The sequence below is a fragment of the Epinephelus lanceolatus genome, chromosome 20 (genome assembly GCF_041903045.1).
Source record: "Epinephelus lanceolatus isolate andai-2023 chromosome 20, ASM4190304v1, whole genome shotgun sequence".
NCBI lineage: Eukaryota > Metazoa > Chordata > Actinopteri > Perciformes > Serranidae > Epinephelus > Epinephelus lanceolatus.
In genome coordinates this window covers 7,534,700-7,552,396 of record NC_135753.1, presented here as the reverse complement: position 1 = coordinate 7,552,396, position 17,697 = coordinate 7,534,700, and the positions used below count along the sequence as shown (strand labels likewise).

Sequence of the window (17,697 nt, the reverse complement as noted above, 5' to 3'; positions counted from 1 at the left end):
AACATCGGCAACCAAGATTACATGTTTCCCTGACGGTAGAATGTAGCTACATGTAGCAGTGTACGTAAAAAAAAACCCTGCAGTATCATGCCTGGAGCAGACAACAATACAAAGAAATCTGTCACAAGCTGATCGTCAAAGTAGAAAAAAACATTGAAAGCAGAGAGCGGTCTGAAGTCTGAGGTTTTGCTAATAAGGATTACTTTTCCATATATCTACCTCATCATTTTAAAGTTTGGCCATGTTTAATATAAACATTCAACATTGTAACAGTATATGAGATAACATTTGTAAAAGCATAACAGGTCCCCTTTAAATGATTATCAAAATGGTTGACTAGATAATAAATCAAGAATTGAGACTGAATTGAAAAGTTGGTAGAAGTTTCTTGAAATGCCACAGAGTCTAGTTGCCCCTTTAACACAGACAGGTGCCTCAAACAGGAAGTCCCTCCTTCCCTCCCATTGGTAGTCTTTGAGCTCCTGAATGCCCTTGGGGCCAATCACAATTCCTCCCTCCCCTGTGTGTCCGCCCAGCTGAATCTTCCCCTCCTCTGTCTGTCTCGCTTCTGCACTCCGCTTTCAACCTCCAGACTGTCTGCTGGGGCACTGTGAATGTGTGTGTGTGTCTGTGGATGTGTGTGTGTGTGAGTGAGTGAGTGTGTGTGTGCTGCAGAGTGTGTGCGTGAGGAGACTTGAAGAGAGACTGCAGAGGAGGACAGCAGTGGCTTCTTGGAGTAAGTTTGTTCTCTGACAGAGAGAAAGTTAAGGGAAGTGAAGATGATGATGGTGATGGGCTTCCCTCAGCCTCTGTGGGCTCAGGTCAGTGGATGCTGTCACTGTAGCTGCTGTCTGAAATGTGTGTGTGTGTGTGTGTGTGTCTGTGTGTCTGTGTGTGTGTGTGAATTTGAGTGTGTGTGCCAGAAAAGGAAATTCATGTTCCTCCTGCTATTGTTTGATACAGTGTTTTCCAGCCTGTTGATAGTTACCAGATTCCATGCTGGCTCTGTGTGTCTTTATTAAGTTTTGTAAGCTGCCAAATGTTATGGAAGAATTTTTTATTCAATTATCAATACAGCAAATAACGTATTAAGTTTTTCAATCAGTCTTTTAGACTGTAAAATATCAGAAATAACAATAAATGCCATCACAAGTTCTCAGAACCTTTGGTAACACCTTCTTATTATTGTTACTATTTTTAGAGTCCAACCTGTCATGCATTTTTAGGACAATATAGAGTAAAGGAAAAAAACAATAACAACGCTGACTTTTTAAAAAACATATAACTGACAAACATTTTTGATGAACATCAGGGCTGTCACTTTGAAAATATCAGCCTTAAACATTTGATTGTAATGATGTGTTTTGTTTTGTTTTTTCAATTTGTTTAAGCGCATTTATTCTTATTGTAATTGTTTTTTATATGTGTAAGTCTTTATTTATTTTTAATTTTTATAATTATTATTCTTTGTGTGTGTTCAAATTGACAAGGTGAATGCAACAAGCCACTGGATGTCCTGTTACCCTTTTAGTAAACTTTGCATTAAAATTTGCATTAATGCAGAATGTTGTCACCTAGCGAGCTGTGTTGAAGGGATAATACAGACTAATACTGGCCATTTTATCCATCAAGCTCTCCTTTAGTTAGCTGTTCAGGATGTCAGCATGCTCCACAATAGATTAACAAAGTCTTTTCTGCTTCCAGTGGTCAAACTTAGGCTGGGTATACACTGTATGATTTTAGAAATGTGGTCTCCAGGTCTTCTGTATCTGACTGACTGTAACGGAGTATAGTTGGACTTTCTACTGTAAAAAATTAGCAATAAATCTTCTAAACTGCAATCTTCACAACTGGACATGTTCCAGCGTAAATACCATCCAAAAATCTTGGAGAAATTCAGAGAAGAATTCTAGCTCCTACTGTACGTGTTAGTCATCTGCAATGTAAAGCCAAAGCTAGCAATTTGTGTGCACTGCGCAGTCTGATTGTCGAGCCACGACCTGAGTGCTCTCACTGTACGTGTTAGACAGAAAATAAAACAGCCCATCGGCCCCTGCGGATTGTTTTGACAATTAACACTTAATAAAGTTTTGTTTGAAAGCTCTAGGCAGGTAGAAGTTTGTTTGCTGGCAGATGTCTGTAACCAATACAGTTCACTGTAACTAACAAGGCAGAAATGTGCTACCTTGATCATCTGTGCCAACCTGTGCGCTGAAACAGCTGAAAATCAGACGCTGTTTCCTGAAAATGTTTCTCCTGTTGACATCATTCGTAACAGAGGGAGTAGGAAACATCAAAGAGACACCACGTCATGTCGCCATGACACTTTCAGACATCCTGTTTGCCACTTCGTGCAGGCGCATTAAAAAAAAGGCACTGATTTTGGGGATATCAAGACGTGGCTCTGCCTAACCTGTGCAAGAGCCTGACGACGGCTGACCAAAATGTCAGAAATTCATCTGAATGTCTGACATCTAGCTGGGAGTACTTGATAGGGCCATGACTGGTCCTTGCTCCACCCTGAGCACTGCATGGCAAATTATGCTGTGTGGCTCAAAATTTGGGTCAGAAACAGGCTCAAATCAAACAGTGTATGTCCAGCTTTATGAAAGAATTGGGATTTTCTGCTCTTTGAGAGATGGATTATATTTTCCAACATTATCCATAAGGTTTTGTTTGGCATGCATTACCTATTCCTCCTAGTCTTTTCCCCCCGGTGCATTATGTATGATTTGGCTTTTAATTTATTACCTGATAAATTATATAAGCATTTAGTGGTTACAAGGTGTGTTTGAGACAAACACAAACAGATTTAAATAATAAGGATCTCTAATTATCTCCGCAAGGCCTAAGCCTGTATGGGCTCATGTATTTGGTCGTTTGTGTGTGTCTTGAGGTTGCTGTGATTCATAATTTGTGAGAAACCTGTTTTATGAACTGTTTTATCCTGTTAACTGCTGACTTCTCACTCATCTTAACTAGCCAGTATGGTTCACAAGGTTGGTATTTTTTTTAACTAGAGCATCTGCAGATTAACTCTCTACCTGATATGTTATTACTCACTTACCAGATGAATTAGTCTCCGTTTTTGTTATCTTCACTGCCATCTTAACCTTAGTCTCGCTCACCAGACCTTTCTCAAGAAAAGAAAGGTCTGGCTGGGCCGACTCTCACTTTAAGATTGGAGAAAAAAAAAAAACGCCCCGGCTGCTTGTATTTCTTTCAACCAATCACAATCGTTCTTGGCGGTGCCATAGCAACGGTGCGCTTGCAAAAATATTGCCGGGGGGAAACAGGTTTTGGTGTAACACACCCACAAAAATATTGCCTACAGGACGCAAACCATGTCAGAAAAATGGCTACATCCTCGCAAGATCAAACACCGCAAAAGTTAGTAAAGGACGTGTTGAAAACTGCAACTGGAGGTGGTAGGGCAGGACTTCAGCAGGTGGCTCGTTCCGCCCAATGAGAGGCTGATCTTTGCAGCAAACTTCCACCCACTCAGACTATCTTAACCTTAACAGAGCCGGGGGGGAACAATTCCAGTGGGCGCAACTGCGCCATGTACTGGCTTCCATAGCTGCGACCTGTTTTACTCCATCCGCTGCATGGCGTCATACAGGAGCGTTTTGGAACAGGAGCGTTTGCCCGATTTTCTGTAGGAATTGTCTAAAATGGCTGTGATCAGCTCTGGCAGCCTACTAGCAGAGAGCTGCACTCTGAGTGCACTTTGTATTCCATTATGCAGTTTTGTCATGGTATTTTTCATTTAATGAATTGCCTGTAATGAGATGCACAGGATAAGTGGAGTCTGGGTAGTAGCCAGCATCTCTTTCATATCTTCTCTGCAATGTTCCGTCTGACTCATGCCTCTTTTGTTATTTGTCGCTGTGCATGGGTGACTAGAAACTAGGTATCTCATCTGATTTAAGAAGCAGGGACAACCAAATATCTGCTATTTTAACCTGTTAAGTGACTTCAGATAATCTCAGGATTGTTGATGATTACTAATGACTTGTAGAAGTGAAAGAGAATGACTTGAAATGAAAATACATCAGTGTGAGAGAAGAAATGAGAAGTTACAGAAGTTGAGAGAGAAAAGGGAAGAAAGAGGACTTTGTGTGTGTAAATCAGTCTGATTACATGGTGTGTGTGTGTGTGTGTGTGTGTGTGTGTGTGTGTGTGTGTGTGTGTGTGTGTGTGTGTGTGTGTGTGGTGTGTGTGGTGCGTGTGTAAAGACTCAGCAGCCTGCCACCTGGCTGGCGAGTGATGCAGTGGTGGTGGGGGGGGGGTGGGGGGGGGGGGGGGGGTTGATGGTCCACACTGTACTCAATTAATGTGAGTGCTTACTGGACTGGGCATAAGGCAAACAGGCACACACACACAACCGTTTCCTGCATTAATCATCTTAAAATATATTTTGCTATTTTCAAGGTCAATAATGAATCGTCAAGCTCAATTTCCTGTTATTGTTTATGTCACGTAGATTTAACTCGGCTCATGTCCTCTGAAAATGTCTTTAAATAAAAAGGATTTGCCCTGACAGCTCTATTAAATTATACTTTCATATTAACATTAAATCAAATGATTGTGTAATGTCAAAGGGATCAATGTAGATCTAAACCCACAGAGAATTCTCACCAACTCTGAAGCTGGAAAGCTGGAAAGCTTCTTTTAGGGAATGGTTTTGTTTGTACGACTTAGTGAAGCATTTAGCAGCTAAAGAGATAGATATTTCCCTCAAGAGTTGGAGGAGACCAAAAGCAGAGCTAAAAGGGAACATTTGATTTTAGTGATGCATGGGTGGATCCATGGGCAGTGCGGTTTTGGGTAAGCTTAGAAAATAATGCAGGTTTTGGGTGGGTGGGTCAATAAGTGACAAAGCAATCTTCTGAGCAAGTCTTTAATAACTAACAGAAACATTGCATGCAATAGTCCACCTTCTCTCCCCCTCTCTGTTTCTCTCACTGTCTCTCTCTTAAACACACACGAAACAACGCAGCCTATCCTCATACAACGATTTGTGCAAGATCTATGAAAAACTGGTTTGTTAAGGTATGGAGGTTGGGTTTAGGCAAGTTAAGTTACTATGGTAAGGTTTAGGAAAAGTAACATGGTGACAACAAACCTTAAAATTACTCAAAGTTTACTCAAATTTCACAAGGTTCCGAACATCGGTTTCCCGGAGGAAAGTCCTGTGCTCTGTGACCTGTCCAACCCCTCCCCAGACTACTTCCTTCTTTACTGCCATCGGCACATGGGTCACATGATTGCAGCCTTCCCAAATACATGGGTTAAACATGTATTACTGGCTCATGATTACGTGGGATATGTAGGATTTTTGGTGCATTACGTTTTTCAGAAAACATACAATCAGTGCATAAGAACAGCCTGAGCAGCTCTGTCATTAGCGCTGCTGTGTTCAGTTCAGGGTTTCTGTTATCCATTAATTACATGTTTTTGATTGGGAAAATCTGTCGTAGTCCAACCTATTTAAATCTTTCTGGTCACACTGTCTGTTGTGGTCACATCTCTAGTGATGGTCATTAACCAGAAAGGTTCAGCTCCCTGGTGATTCCTGCCTACTGACACCTTACTTAGGTTGTTGTGGTGAAATGAGGACGTGTTGTGTAGATAACTCCTGATTTTGACTTCATAAATCAGCCGATCTTTGTCCATTGTGGTGCTTTCAAAGTGAGCGGCAGGAATAAATGGAAACGAGGTGTCTGACAAAAGTTCGGCCCAACAGGACAGCGCTGTATATCACGCACTGGCAATTAAAATTAGTAGAAATCAGTGCACTCAAACTGATTTTGTTGCTGAGGCTCACTCGCCTTGCATCCGGTTAGGCCACAGTAAGCTAAAGAAAATTCTTGGTGTTGTTCCAACAAATGTTATAACAAGCATTATTTTGCACGGGAGTCTATTAAAAAAACACAGATAATATTTGACCAAAATTTCTCTCATTTTTCAATGACAATTGAAATATTCAAATCTTCCAGGACACCATTTTCTCTAAGGAAAACTCTGGCTCAGTTTTTGTCTCCGTCCTAGTCTCAGTCCTCAGACCTGACATTTGCGCTACTATAATGCATAAAGGTGGTGGTTTGTGGAATGTTTTGGGGTGGCTGATGAATGCATATGTTTGCAGTTTGGGTGGGTGCAGATTGGCCCTCATAACAGATTGTGTGGGTGATAAAAAACCTGACCTATGCATCACCATTGGACTTACATTCATCAGGTAGACACAAACGCGAGATGATGTTACTTTGTGTCTGCTGGGGGTGTTAATAGATTTACTTACATGTTTTCTGTCCCCACCAAGTGGTTGAAAATATATGTAAAATGTGAAAATGTGGAGAAAAGTTTTCATAAGTTGGTCCTTGCTTTGTTGTGTGCACACACAAGTTCGTTAGTAAATGCACATTTCTGCAAATGGTTTCACTTTATCTCCAGCAAGAGGCAGTGCAAAAGAAGGCCACCTTCAAGCAAACATGCACGTAAACAAGACAGATTTCAAGTGTTTCATGTTGAAGGAAGTTCAGTCAACATGTTTGTCAGCCCTCAAGGATAAACACTTCACTTTTTGATGAGAAACACTAAAATAAATAGAAGACAATGCCACAGGGAAGCTTTAATTTCATGTCAACACCCTAAAGAACATTGTTATGTCAGTTTTAATGATCAAAGGAGAAATCCTGAAGGCAGCGTGTGCAAACGAAAAAGCTAAATTATGTTTTGTTTTGGGTTTTTTTGCTATGGAAAAATACAAATAAAGTTGAGCAATACTTCAGTATTATTGTTTATTATCTCTCCATATAATTCTTGTAGTTTAAATATTCTGACCTACACCATATCTCACTCTCATTTTTGTACTAAATAAGTTAAATATAAACATTGAAATGTTTCCCAGAGTCAAATGCTAAATATTTGATGTGTTGTTGTTTTTTTGTTTTTTTTTTGAAAATTAGGTTATTTCAGTGTTCCAGCAGACTTAAACTTTTTTACCTGACATTAAAATACAGCTGTTGAGGCCTAGAAGTTGACTTGACTGGACAGTGTGTCCTGTAAGTTGTCAGCTGCACTCTACTGTACCTAGTGAGGGCAAAAGATGAACACACCTCATATAAAACAAGAAAAATTATCTCAGTACATTTTGGCATACTTTATGTGAATATTTATTATATTGAGTATTGTTTTTGTTTTTTTTTTAAAGCAGCTGTGCGGAACTTTTCGTTTTCGTTGATTATAGCGCCCCTTTGGTCAAAGCGGTATGACACCCACAGCCTGATGTCGTAAAATCTCGACTGCAACTGGCAATTACCGCATGCATTTGTTTTGGAGAGCGAGAGGATTAACTAATGTCAGGTCAGTCCAAGTAATTAGTGGAAACAGCAAAATTACTCTGTAAATTCTCCTGTCGTGTTTCTGTTCTGATCTAATCTGTTGTGTATTTTGAGCTACTAAAGCTACCGTAGTAGTGTGAGCCTCAAGTTATTCTGGGTAATGTAGTAACCGTTGTGCTACTGGAAACAATGAGAAACAGCCGTGTACGTTCGGTGTAAGGAGGAATAAACAGTTAACAAGTCATCTGCTGAGTCCGCATTATTATGTGAAAAGAATACTCCGACGATTTGGGAGTTATGCCCTTTCTATCATTTTCATATTGAGACAGCGGTTAGCATGGCGCTTGTAGGGGGTCAGTACATCTTGCGTGGAGGGATACACCGGTGAGCAACAGCTGCAGCTGGCTCTGGGACAGGTACGCTAGGTCACTCGGTAAAAGCAAACAAAGAGACGACACGGATGATATTACTCACCCGACTGAAAGCTGTCCATCAGCTCCTGCAGGCCTGGGGCGTTTTTTCCAGTTCATCTTAGGAACATGAAAAAAAGTTTCAATCACGCCAGGATTAGTGATGGCTGCAAAGTTTTCACTCCTTGTGATGCACTCTGCGGCGGTTTTCCTCCTGATGATGTATCTCCCCAACGATGGTAGCACCGAATGCCATTCTGTGCAGCAAAATGGGAGCGGAGGATTCAGCCTCTCTTCTCACCTGCTCAGCATACAACACATGGAGTTCCTCATCTGTGTACTCCGGCTCAAACAGGTATGGCTCTGGGTCTGTGTCCGCTACAAGAAACTCTTCAAAATCGCGTTCAAAGTCATCCATTGCAGCTACTATAGTCCGGAGATATAGCTAGGCTAAATAAACAGCTGAGTTTTGTTTACAAGCTACATCTGTGCCTGCTCACCGGTGTATCCCTCCGCGGATCACAGCGCAGGACGTACTGACCCCCTATAAGCGCAATACTAACCGCTGAGACCCAGCCACTGGACGTACAGACACAAAAAAGTTATCGATCATGTTGTCTCAATATGAAAATGATAGAGAAAGGGCATAATTCCCAAATCGTCGGAGTATTCTTTTATGTGAAGATACACAGTGAAGACATTACATAATCCTGAAACAGCAAAGCTGTTACCTGCAGCCTTCACTTGCAAAGCTAACGCTACTAACGTTAGGTCAGTCCAAGTAATTAGTGGAAACATGCTAACATGCTAACGTTACACACAAATTAGTAGTAAAGTAAGACCTGTTCATAAATGTTCTGGTGTAGCTCTGAATTTCTTATAAACTGAGGACAACTGCCTGCTGTATATTTGTGTTCATGGTCACAGTCACAGATAATTTTAGATGATGCTCCTTCTTTATCCGCCATGACATCAAAAGTACAACCAAGTACTCATAGATACATCTCTGGTAAAACTGTTAGGTGTTATGTGTTCAGCAATGCCCCTTGTGTACTGCTTACTCGAAGAACACTGTAAACATGGCTCCTTCTTCTGTGGTGTAATTGCTGCAGGCGAACAGAATCACTTCCGCCTCGGGTACCGTATTCTGGTTTGCTGACTTCCGCTGTGTGTCCGACCCGAGTGAGGCTACGTTAAATAGCCATATAGAGAAAGGCTTTTTTGTCGCTGTTGAGTTCAAATAAATAAGCGGATCTTCAAGGGGGGGTGATACGAACTAGGGACAGTTTTATAAATGGTAAAAAGTTCCGCGCAGCTGCTTTAATCACCATACTATACACATTAGGGGTGTATGGATTTATTGGCCACACATTAGTATCGGCCAATATTCACTTTGCTGATTGTCACTGGCCTATCTGCAAATAAGATGATATTCACCAATGGCAGTGGCCTATGTTTTTCTGTTGCATCATATCAATTTGGCACAGGCTGAAAAGCCTTGTCTCGGAGGAAATAGAAAAACGTGTTTGGGATGAACAGAGATCTTAACTTGTGATGCCGTTGGGACAAAAATACACAGTAACCTCAATATCGATGTGTCGGGGGACGCACCCAGTTGTTTCCCTCATAATGCTACGCTGTGAACAACAAATCTGTGTTGACATCAGCAGGAGAGCTAGTTAACCTTAGCTGTTAGTTGTTTGCAGCCGGTGGTCTGTACTAACAGTTGATGAAGGTTGCATTGACTTACATCATAATGCATTATAGCTCTATGCTGTATGTGTATTGGGCAAAGGTAAATTATGACATCCTCAGGATGTGTTCAAATGTGTAGTTGTAAAATGCAGTTTTTGGTGAGAAACTTGCATAAATACAGCTGTCTGAGGGAGAAATTTGTTGATGTCTTCACAGCAATATATTAGAGAGGGAATCATGCTATATTACATATATAGTCTAAAGGCTTTTGAGACTAAGAGTTATTTAAAAAAAGTTTTTCATGTAAAAGGAGGGTATTTCAAAGGTTTCATAAATGTGTAGGATTGAATTTATGTAATTAAAACATGCTTTAACTGTGAAGATTTCTTTGTTTCTCTGGCACAAAAGGGGGACTAAATAACAACAGAAACAAAACCAACAAACAAAAAACAACAGTATCAGCTGTGCGCCAAATTGTTATTTTAAGCGTTGGTATCGTCCCAGTATTTTACAATCCCTAATACAGATGCTCATGCAGAGACCAAGTCAGCAGTGGGGCCTATACGGGATCCTTCTGGCCCAAAACATGGCAGTGTTGAGTCTTTTAATTCTACAGTATCTTGAAAGTCATTAAAAAGCACTTGAACAGTGGTGAAACAGCTTACAAGTTTCAGTTCTGTAGCTCTTTCTGTTTTGGGATCTAGTTGGAATGTGGAGAAAAGGGTCAAGTTTATATTTTTATGTGATTTATTTTTGCTGATAACATTGTTCCCTTGTAGACACAGACAAGAGTGTATGAGCATGTTGCGATGAGTGAAACTGAAGCCACTTTACTTTCTGCAAAGACACATAAGCCAAGAATATGAGCAGTGAGCAGCTAACCTGCTGTCTTTCACATTGTCCCACCTCCTGCTGCTTTATTGGAATCTTTATAATCTCAGTTTTCTGCTCAGTGCCGCCCAGGTTTTTTCATTTTGGCTGTATTCCTGTCCCTCCTGTCCTTTAATCTCTGCTGGATTTCTGTTATTTCTTAATTCCATGCATCACCGGTTCCACCAGGAGCTATTGTTAAATGTCAGCAGACACACCTCGGCTGCACTTTCACACATAATTCTCTTTCACACAGTTTCAACACAACTGTGACACATAGGATCGTAATGCTTTGGATGCTTTGCATACTACAGACAGTGTACTGTACAATCTGTATGTGTTTGGACTGTGCAACCAAACAGTAAAGGCTGCTGCATTTGCATTTAATTTGAGTTTACACTGGGAAAGATGCCTGAATGTGAGGTAACAGTGCACTGAAGGGTGAGGCCAATATAATTTACTGTGTGTGTATATATATATATATATATGTGTATGTATATATATATATGTATGTATATATATATACATATATATATATATATATATATATATATATATATATATATATATATATATATATGTGTGTATATGTGTGTGTATGTATATATACACACAGTAAATTTGGTGTGCGTTGCCAAGTGTTGGAGATATCGGCCGTAGAGATGTCTGCCTTCTCTCCAATACAATGGAACTGAAACATTAGCTAGCTCCTAGGTGCTAGGTTATCTCCAACAGCAACTCACACCAAAACAATCTAGACTGATAAACAGCACTACAGGTAAGATGAAAAATATGTACTTTTGACTGTCCCTTCAGGAAAAACAAAAAAACCAACAACTTAATTCTGACATACAATTTTTTTTTTATCTAACTTTACTATAATCTTTGCTTTTTTGTGAACTACAGTATTTTGAGCACTTATGACCCCTAGAAGTTATTCAAATAATATAATCTGAGAAGGGAAATCCCTCTCAGTCAAAAAATTACAGGCAACCTTCCAATGAGTAGGTCTCTCCTCACTCATTACACACTTTGCTGTTAATTTGTGGATGAATTAAATGGTAAGTTATGGCTGATCGAGGGTAATGTTAAAGAAACTCTGTGACACTATTAATCCAGTGTCAGAGGAGAATAATGATGCATTTCTGGTATTGAGCTGGGAGTGTTTCGCTTTGTTTGGCACAAAGCAAGCAAGAAGCAAGAGGAAACCACCAATGTTTGCTGGTCAAGAAGCAGCTCTTTTGTGTAAATGAACTGCCCTTTAAAGTACAGTTTTATATACTTGTGGAGTTGTGGCTGCTCATTGTTCACCTGTGGGTTTCAGACCTGTTGATTTCCTAGATATGGGAGAAAAACTCTGCCCACTGTGGTTGGTGGTGGTGTTGCCTGGAGGAGGAAGTGAGAGCAGACAAACCACAGTCAAACCACAGTGTGACTCTCTGCAGAACCTAAACATAAATAGTTGGTTTTTAGAGGAACACTTTAGAAACTTTATAAGAGGTTGTGAGGCAGGAAATACCTCATACAGGAGAGATTTACGCAAAGTGCTGCTCATCTAACAGCTTGTTTCTGCTTTTATTCAACAATGATGGCCAATTGTGGTTATTTTCTCCATTAATAGATTGTTTGGTTTGTATGAATAGTGAAAATAGTGAGAAATATTCGTCACAATGACCCAGAGCCCAAAGGGACACCTTCACAATGTTAGTTTTGTCCAACCAACAGTCCAAACCTCAGTGTGTAGGATTTAGGGAGATATATTGGCAGAAACTGAATATAAAATTCTGTTTTTTTTTAGTGTATAATCACCTGAAAATCAGAATTGTGTTCTCGTTACCTTAGAATGAGCTGTTTATAGCTACATAGGGAGCAGGTCCTTGTCTTCGGAGATCGCCATGTTGCACCACTGTGTTTCTACTGTAGCTCCTTATTACAGAAATTTCCCCCACATCGGCCACTGTAGTTAGCAGCTCCTCTGTGGCAAACAGCATTGGAAACCCAGATTTTTCAATGTGAAACTGCTTTATTCAGTGTTATTAATTGGTTTTAAACAACTGGTCCGTTTGTTTGTTTGTTTTGAAGCTATAGGCACCTCTGAAAGAAAGAAAGATATTCAGGAGTCCTGAGTATCTTTAACAGGAAAATGGATGACCACACATTAGCAGGTACTGGGCTAACAACACAACATGACAAACAGCATTGGAGAAACAGTGATTTGTAATGTGAAACTGCTTTATTCAGTGGTTTTACTGGCTGAAATCAGTGGGTCAATTTGTTTTGGAGAGGAAGAGACCTCTGTGAATTATTCAGCTCCCAATAAAAACCTCCTGAATGTCTGGATTAGAAATAAGGTGAGCACATAGCAGGCGCTGGTTGAGCAGCCTGTTTGCGACATGCCAAACAGCATCGGAGAAACACTGATTTGTAATGTAAAACAGCTTTATTCAGTGTTTTTACCGGTTTTAATCACCTGGTCCATTGTTTTAAAGAGGAAGAGACATCTGTGGATAATTCAACTCCTGGTAAAAACCCCCTGAACAATGAACACTGAAGGAATTCTAACCAGGAGAGGTTCCAGCTGGTTACAATTTGCAGTCCTCACTAGTAGACACCATTAAATCTCCCTAAATCTTACACACTGGACCTCTATGTGTACAGTCACTAAAACTGACAGATAAATGTCATGAAGTAAAATTACAATTTTACATTTATCTCTTAAATGTAGTGGAGTAGAAGTAGAAAATGGCATGAGAAAAAAATACTCAAATACATATTTTAGGTACCTGTACTTAGCTTTTTTTTGTTTTTTACATTCTGCAACTGCCTTTACCTGCTTGTTTCTGATTGGCACACGGATGATACCCCATCATTAATGACAGATGGATTTTTAACTTGTTAGTTTGGATGCAGACATCCAGTTGTCATCATTATCTCTCCCTGTTTTACCCACACACAGCATGCATTGTTGCTCACATTCATGTTTCTGTGTCAGTTTATGTGAAAATCTCTCCAGTTAATCCTCCTCATTCATGAGTGCACACCCGAACACCGTTTGACCTGCTTTTACACACACACACACACACACACACACACACACACACACACACTGACTTACATTGAGGAATGTGGTTAAAGAGGTCCTCTGCTTCCTGTGCTCCTCTGCTAATCCTGTTGTTTGGATCGGAGTCTCGTCTGATGTCAGTGCTCGGGGAAAGAGAGGAAGAGATGGATGGAAGTAGCTGCAGGGTGTGAAGGTAAAACCGGTGAAGAGACAGCTTGATGTAGAGAGCAAGAAAAGAAAGATGGAGAGCCAAAGGACATAAAAAGACGTTAAAATGACTGAAGGAATCCATCAGAGAGGCATAAAGAGAGTATTTGATGATGGATGAGACACTTGGTTTTGCAGTTGTGATGGTTCCAGTGCAGAGGTAGTGCTTTAGGTTATTCTGTTACTGTAGAGACCACAGCAGTAGTGAGAACCTTCCAGTAGAAAATAAGTGATAATACAATAATACAGAACTTCTTTTCTGGTCTACCGCTGCCTCGTTCAGTTAGTTTGTTTGTGCTGTTTTGTGACTTTGGCAGTTTAAATTGGTTAGCTGAGATTCACCAAAGTCACACAAAATTAACTGATTGAGGCAGTGGTAGACCAGCAACTCCTGTGTTCAGCAAGCTAAAATTTGTGTTTTTGTCAATGGAGTCTGGTGGCTTTGACAAGAGCATAGATGGGGAACTAAAGGCTGTTAACGGCTTCCCCATCAAAGTGAGCTGTCTGACAGAAAATTTGAGTGACGGAAATAAGATCAATATAGTGTACACTTGGTGCAAACCAACTCCAGAATTACTCTCATTTGGCATTTCTCCCTGCTGTATTTTCATATTTTTCAGCACTGTCTCCTGGATGCCTGCTGCTCACAGTCTGGCACCTGTTCACTACCTTTTTATAAAGCCCCATTGTCACCTAACCTCTGGGAGTACATGCCCATAGACATCCTGGACACAGAAAATAATAATATACAGGCATAGGGCAGAGTCTCTGGAGATAAATACACATTTCTACTGGGTCATAAATGATGATTGAGAGGGATTATTTCTGTATGAGTCTATGCATTATTTTTAGGAAAATCCTGCAGAATAAATCTGATCCGATATTGATTTCTTTTAGGTGGCTACAGAAATACCAGTTGGTTAAAGTAATTAATAAAATTATTACTGTTTTGTGCAATTGCATTCACCCAATGAAAATGCCATTCAAACTCAACACTCAGGCATGGCTACTAAAGATTTCTTTTCCCTAATAACTTCCCCAAAAATGTTTTAGTTAACTCTTAGTTAGTAGGTTGTAGCCATGTTATGTAGGATAATGTGTAATTGTCATAACACATGGTTCAAAGTGCCACACATTTGTGGGGATCTGGTCATTGAAAAATGTGATAAATGATTTTAAATGGCTCATGCAATATGTGCAATGTTTTAGGGGACAACCTTTAACTCTATAGATAACTTCTTTTTTTTTTTTTTTAAGAATTTTGTTTTTATTGGTGTTTTCAGGGTAAAGTGAAAAGGTGGTGGTGGGAGGACAGGGGTTGGTAAGAGCCGCAGACAGTACAAAGCAGGATTTTTAAATTATACAGACAGTAGGTTACATCCCTTAGTGTATGTAGTAATTTTTTTCCCAGTGTTTTATACACTGATCAACACATAGTCTTAAAGAAACAGTGATTTTCTCCGTATAGTGAATTTTGTCAGTAATTGCAATCCAGTTTTTCTTTGAGGGGAGGCTTGCCTGCAGCCATTCAATGTGATGGCTCTTTTGCTCGCAAGCAAAACTGCTTGGTAAAGGGATTTGTCCGGGGTCATGACACTGGGTTTTGTCCAAGTATACTATGACAAAAGAGCAATGAACTTCTATTCCAAATAGGTTTCTGTTTTATAGATTCAATTGTGCTCAAAATTGAATGTTTTCTGTGTTCTTGCTTTTAGACAAGTCAACTCATCTAAGTTTTAACATCAGGGACATGAGATATTCAGATCATCACTAGCTAAAATACCTTTTGCTGCTGCCCCCTCCACAGCAGTACATCGCTTAGCTTCCATATCAGTACTACAGCCTGCTTCTCCACACTGAGGGAGTACTGACTGACAACCACTGTATGAAGTACACAGAATATGAATAAGTACCTCATACAACCCCACTTCCAAAAATCTGAATTATCCCTTTAAAGTACCTGAAAATAAAGTGTCAAATCTGTTCTCGTACAATGTTAAATATTAATTAAAGCAATATTCCAATCAAAGTTGAAGTTCAGAAAATTCCCACCAAATTCTGTGTGACAATAGAAGCCTGCACGTTCAAAAATACAAATATGTCTCACGTGAAAGACACAATTGTGTTTTCATTTTACACCCCAAAACAAGTTTCCAGGGTCTTTGATTTGTTGGTCATCTCGTAGTTAATGAATAAATGAAACCTGCTTCCCAGTGCAAAAGCAGTTAACAGTTACACATTCACTCTGTGGTGAAATGCTGCTCCAGGTTGAACCTGTGGGCCTGATACTTCTCTTTCATACATTGTTTTCTTACCGGTTTTCAAACCAGGAATTTGTTAGAATGCAATTGAACTTTTGTTGGTGGTTTTAACTTGTCTCATATTTTGTAATTGTTTAATTGGAGTTTCTCTGGTCACTTATGTTGCAGCTCTACTGGACACTATTCTCGTGGTCTTACCTTATCTCCAGACCTCAGTTACGGTTATTAAAACTGGAAAACTGCTGCTCTTTCATAGTCAAATGGGTTATGTGCCTGATTAGTAGGGACTTAATATCCCATCTTGGCTGGTAAAGCCTTTGTCTGGGTTGTCCTGTGCCAATAAGTACAGTAAAAATGGAAAGTTGTGATTTGACCCTTACGTTTTGGTTTAACTCCTCCTTACCTGTCTCTCCAGGTGAGCCCCGGGCTCCAGACTGAGTGCTAGCCATGTTGCAGTCATCCGAGCCGACTTCCAGCACCCTGCAGCTGGTTGCCAATGATATGAGTGGCATAATGGAGAAGCTGGACACCCGCGAGCTTGACCTGGAAGATGGAGAGTACGACACAACCGACGCCCATGACTCAGGTGTGCATTCTGTCAGTGTGGTATTCATCTGCTTACATGGCATATATCTGTGTCTGACATCTGATTTGTTTATCTGTTGGTGTTTTGTTTTGTTTTTTTGTAGGCGAGCGTTTGCCCTTCACTGCGATCTACCACACGGTTGGTTTCAAGGAGTCCGAGGCCAAAGTCTTCCTGACCTCTCCGATCACCGCCAAGATCCTGGAGGTAGAGCGTTTCACCTCGGCTCAGGACCGCTTTAACCAAACCACACAGAGGAGCGTCAACAAGGTACACAAGGACAGACATGTTTCCAAAACATTTCACTCTGTACAGTCATTATTTGTCTCAGATAACATCTCAGCTTCTTGTAGGTGTGCTCTGGAATCAAATTAAATTAAATTCTCACAGATGTTAAATTACTGTTCTGGCTGCCATTAAGACTGTCAGACGTTTTGTTGCTCAGGTCATATTTTATCTGCAAGAGGCTATGCTGAATAATGGGAACTGTAACCAGATTTCTCCTTCCGTTTTTTGGAGGGGGTCCGTGTAGTCCAAACTTGATTTATTTGCACATTTTAACATCTAAATATAAACAAGAAAGAATTGATATGCTTGCGGCTTTGTTAGGCTCTATTAAGTCTAAAGCCAGCATGCTAACAAGCTCATGATGACAGCACTAACATGTTGAAAATAGACAAGGCAAATGTATTTATATATCACCTCACAACAGAATGGTGAAAAGTGTTGAAAGTGCTGTACATAAGACATAAAGAGACATTAAAGAGTTAGTTCAGAGATTTTTTGAAGTGGGGTTGTATGGGGTACCTATCCGTAGACAGTGTATTACAAATAGTAGATGTCAGTCAGCCCACCCTCAATTTAGAGAAGCAGACTGGAGTCGGACATGTAAACTACGCAATGTACTGCTGTTGAGGGGTCAGCAACAAAACATATTTTAACCACCTAAAATAAATCCCACCTAAAAAAATCATTAGCAGTTTAAGAGTATGCTATATTTAGAATATTTTCACTGCTTTACCTTAATGTCAGACAGTGATTTCTAACGGGAAAAGGAAGCTTTTACATGACTCTCCTCAAAGCCAGACTCCACTGAGGAAAACTGTGATTGAACACAGGAGCTGCTGTTCTATGGCCGCCATTATCAGTTATTTTTGTTTGTGTTATTGTGTGACTTTGGTGTTTAAAAGGGTTACTTTGGATCCACCAAAGTCACATAGCTACACAAACCAACTAACTGATTGAAGAAGCAGTAGACCAGCAG

The 17,697-nt window shown here is 40.1% G+C and overlaps 1 protein-coding gene across 5 annotated transcripts in view; it reads left to right on the top strand.

The window, feature by feature from the left end:
• pld1b (phospholipase D1b) overlaps nucleotides 1-17,697 on the top strand; it is a 77,843-nt gene that overhangs the window by 18,869 nt on the left and 41,277 nt on the right. For 2 of the 5 annotated variants that reach the window (XM_033639098.2, XM_078162573.1), the window contains exons 1-3: nucleotides 589-821; nucleotides 16,266-16,436; nucleotides 16,540-16,703. In XM_033639098.2, coding sequence (XP_033494989.1) covers nucleotides 16,298-16,436; nucleotides 16,540-16,703 — 303 coding nt within the window. In that variant the 5' untranslated portion in view covers nucleotides 589-821; nucleotides 16,266-16,297. Of the gene's footprint in view, nucleotides 1-588; nucleotides 822-16,265; nucleotides 16,437-16,539; nucleotides 16,704-17,697 lie in introns of those variants that run through there. The other 3 variants (XM_033639099.2, XM_078162572.1, XM_078162571.1) reach the window with 2 other exon arrangements.